Genomic DNA, 2,866 nt, shown 5'->3' with positions numbered 1-2,866 from the left:
AAGTACCGCAATGTAGCCACAGAAGTGTATTTTTAACTACAACTTGTGTCATGCAATTGGCATGGAATATTGTGTCACCATCTCATGAAAGTGAGGTAATGCAGTTGCCACTTGCAAATGAAACATGAAAATAGTATTCATTGTTCAAATACTTACAATATGGGGGCTTTTTCTATTTAAAAATCAAATTGGAATTTTAAAAATCTTTTACATAATCCTTTTTCAATTCATTCAAATTAGTATTTTACCTTAAGTGTCCTGGGTTTATCTTATAGTAGTAAGATTGTTGGCTTTCTTTTCACAAAGGTCTACCAATGGGTTCATGGTACTCAAATAACCATAACTCACTTTTTCATTTCTTCTGTATTATGTACTTTTTGTAAAATACCTATCAGACTGTACCTGACATACAGCAATCAAGTAAGATTTTCATTAATGGTTATTAACTTTAGAATCACCATATAAAGCAATACAATGAAAAACAGGCTTGAGGTTTCTCCAGATATTTAATGCAAGATGCCATGTAGCCATATTCCATGAAACGTGGTTAGCAGTAGGGAAGTTGTAGCCCTACCGAATCAAACAAAGTATTACAATACAGCTGAAAGCTTTATATAGATATATTTCTGTTCTTAATTGCACTAATGCAGACAGTTTGATAGATAAGCTTGTCTCTTGTGCTTTTTCTACTTTGGGAGGTTATATACTTTAGATGCGACACAAAGAAACTCTACTGGTTTAAGAGTTCTAAGTTTTACTTTTACTATAGACCTTTCTTCCCCCCAGTTTAGATGGGAAGACCCAGCCTTTGGTATAAATAACTTACTTCCACGACAATATTTAAAGGGTATCTTTAGTGTTCAGTCAGTTGTGTAGTCTTTTGGTAAGGGGGTGGCTAAAGCCTCTTTACTCTCAGTAAGTGCTCTGGGCTGATGGATAAACACACTAAATTTAACACCCTGGTTGTTTGCAGCTCTGACAAAACCACTATTAGCAGTCATTGTGATGGCTTTTAGGGTGTCTCCTGTCCCAAAAATTGTTAATGAGCGGCTATTGATTTTCGAACTGGCCACTAGTCTCAAGGCACGCTCAGAAGGTTGGTCTGGTACCACATTAATTCGCTTAATTAACATAGTGGCCCTCTCTCTCTCCCCAGGTCCTCCTAAGGTATCTAAAATAGACTGAAAGTCCTTGACAGCAGATTCACAAGCAAACAACTCCTTGTCCTTCATAAAGGCCTCCAGCTGAGGTAGAACCTGCTCTTTCCTCTCTTGCTCTGCTTGTTCTGTCAGCACTTTTTCTTTGAAAATAAAGTGGCAGCCTCCATAGCTGAGGGCAGATACATATGTAATTAAAGTTGTAATGTCCAGATTTACTCTTTTGCACACATCGACCTTAATTTCTGTTGGAAACGCAACACTTGCTAGTATATTTTCTCGGTCGACTCTGGTCACCTGCAAAAGTTCAGGGCCCTCATCATCTGATTCACTCTCACTGGGTTGGAGCTCTTCAGGGTGATCTAACAGAGCGTTGACTGCTACTATGTCTCCTCTCACAGATATGCCCATTTCTTTCAGCTTCTCTGCCATGGGGCTGGAGACACTGTTGTAAAACGCAAAGATGATGTGAGGGTTGCTATATTGCACTGGCTGCTGGTGACTGGCCTGGAGGAAGTCTTCAGCCTGCTCAATGATGCTTTTGTCACCATATTGGCCCCTGCCCAGCCAGATGTTATGAAGAGCTTCAGCCTTCCGGCCAATGGCTTTCACCCAAGTATGACCACCATTTGCAACTACATCTACCACAAGGGTTTGCTTTTCTCCAAAGGTATCTGTATAACCAAAGACATGAAGAACACTAACAACTTCTTCCAGGTTTTCTGCTGATTCCACAATGGCTCTCAGGTGTGTTAGGTTAGTGCTTTGTAAATGAGATTCTTTAATAGCTACTTTCCCAGCTTCTACTTTCTGTAAGAATTTTAATTCTGCCTTCAATTTGCTACACAGCTTTGCACCACCTTCTATGCCACCTTTTCTTGATCTAGAAAGTGATTCTGCTCTCTTGATCAGTTCCTTGGCTATGGCGATTCGTTCACAGAGCATGGAATGTGCAGACATGCTGTCAGCATTATTCCTTTCCTAGGGAAAGAAACAAGGCAAATTTGAGTAGTCTCCTAAAATTATGACAATCAATTCTTCACTGGTGATTAAAAACTTCAATCTAGCAACACAGCTTATGGAGGCTGAGTCTATGAACCTGGGCTTGTGTATGTCTCATTTTGGAGTGGCTCCTTCCTCTGATAGCTAAAGAAAGGACGGCAGCTACACTTCTGAACTCTAAGTATGTCTGACCTAAGACCATCATTTCTTCAGCTTGAAAGCCATGGGGACACAGCATGGTCCTAGGTTAGGATACAATGCAAGAGTTGGGCAATCTGCTACATAAATAATTACCTTATGTCTATCAGCGGCCTGTTTAACTGCTGAGAAATTTTAATGAAAGGCTTGGTCAAGACAAAAATGCTGCAAACAAAAATACACACAGACTGGCTACTTAGCAAACTGTCCAAAGCAAGTGTGTGTCCTAAACTGAGCACCTCAGCCTCCCTAACCTTTTCCTCCTTCCTGAGTTGGTCTCCTTCAACCGGCTGCCTCATGATTTACCCCCAAGGCTCGGGGTACTTACGCCAAAAAAAAAATCAACACTGCCTCATTTCTGCATTTGACGTCAACCCAGACTATTTTAAAAGATCGAAGAAGACCACCAACTTGCGCGCCACTCCCACTTCGAAAGAAAATCCGAAGATGAAACTAAACTCCAACGCTGCACCTCGTGGCGGCCGTGCAGGCGGCCACAGCGCAGGTCG

General features: G+C 41.2%; 1 protein-coding gene across 5 annotated transcripts in view; it reads right to left on the bottom strand.

Moving 5' to 3' along the window:
• Positions 1 to 493: 493 nt before the first annotated feature.
• The window catches only part of LOC105523799 (chromosome unknown open reading frame, human C7orf25), a 3,153-nt gene continuing 780 nt past the window's right edge, over positions 494 to 2,866 (bottom strand). Inside the window, exons 2-3 of one of the 5 annotated variants that reach the window (XM_011958805.1) lie at positions 2,645 to 2,651; positions 494 to 2,138 (exon numbers count right to left, since the gene is read on the bottom strand). In XM_011958805.1, the coding sequence (XP_011814195.1) occupies positions 861 to 2,117 (1,257 nt within the window). In that variant the 5' untranslated portion in view covers positions 2,118 to 2,138; positions 2,645 to 2,651 and the 3' untranslated portion in view covers positions 494 to 860. Of the gene's footprint in view, positions 2,141 to 2,256; positions 2,416 to 2,644; positions 2,652 to 2,685 lie in introns of those variants that run through there. The other 4 variants (XM_011958802.1, XM_011958801.1, XM_011958803.1 and 1 more) reach the window with 4 other exon arrangements.

Source organism: Colobus angolensis, unplaced genomic scaffold (assembly GCF_000951035.1).
Source record: "Colobus angolensis palliatus isolate OR3802 unplaced genomic scaffold, Cang.pa_1.0 Scaffold475, whole genome shotgun sequence".
NCBI lineage: Eukaryota > Metazoa > Chordata > Mammalia > Primates > Cercopithecidae > Colobus > Colobus angolensis.
Note: the sequence above shows the minus strand (reverse complement) of the source record. Positions and strands in the feature narration are given on the sequence as shown.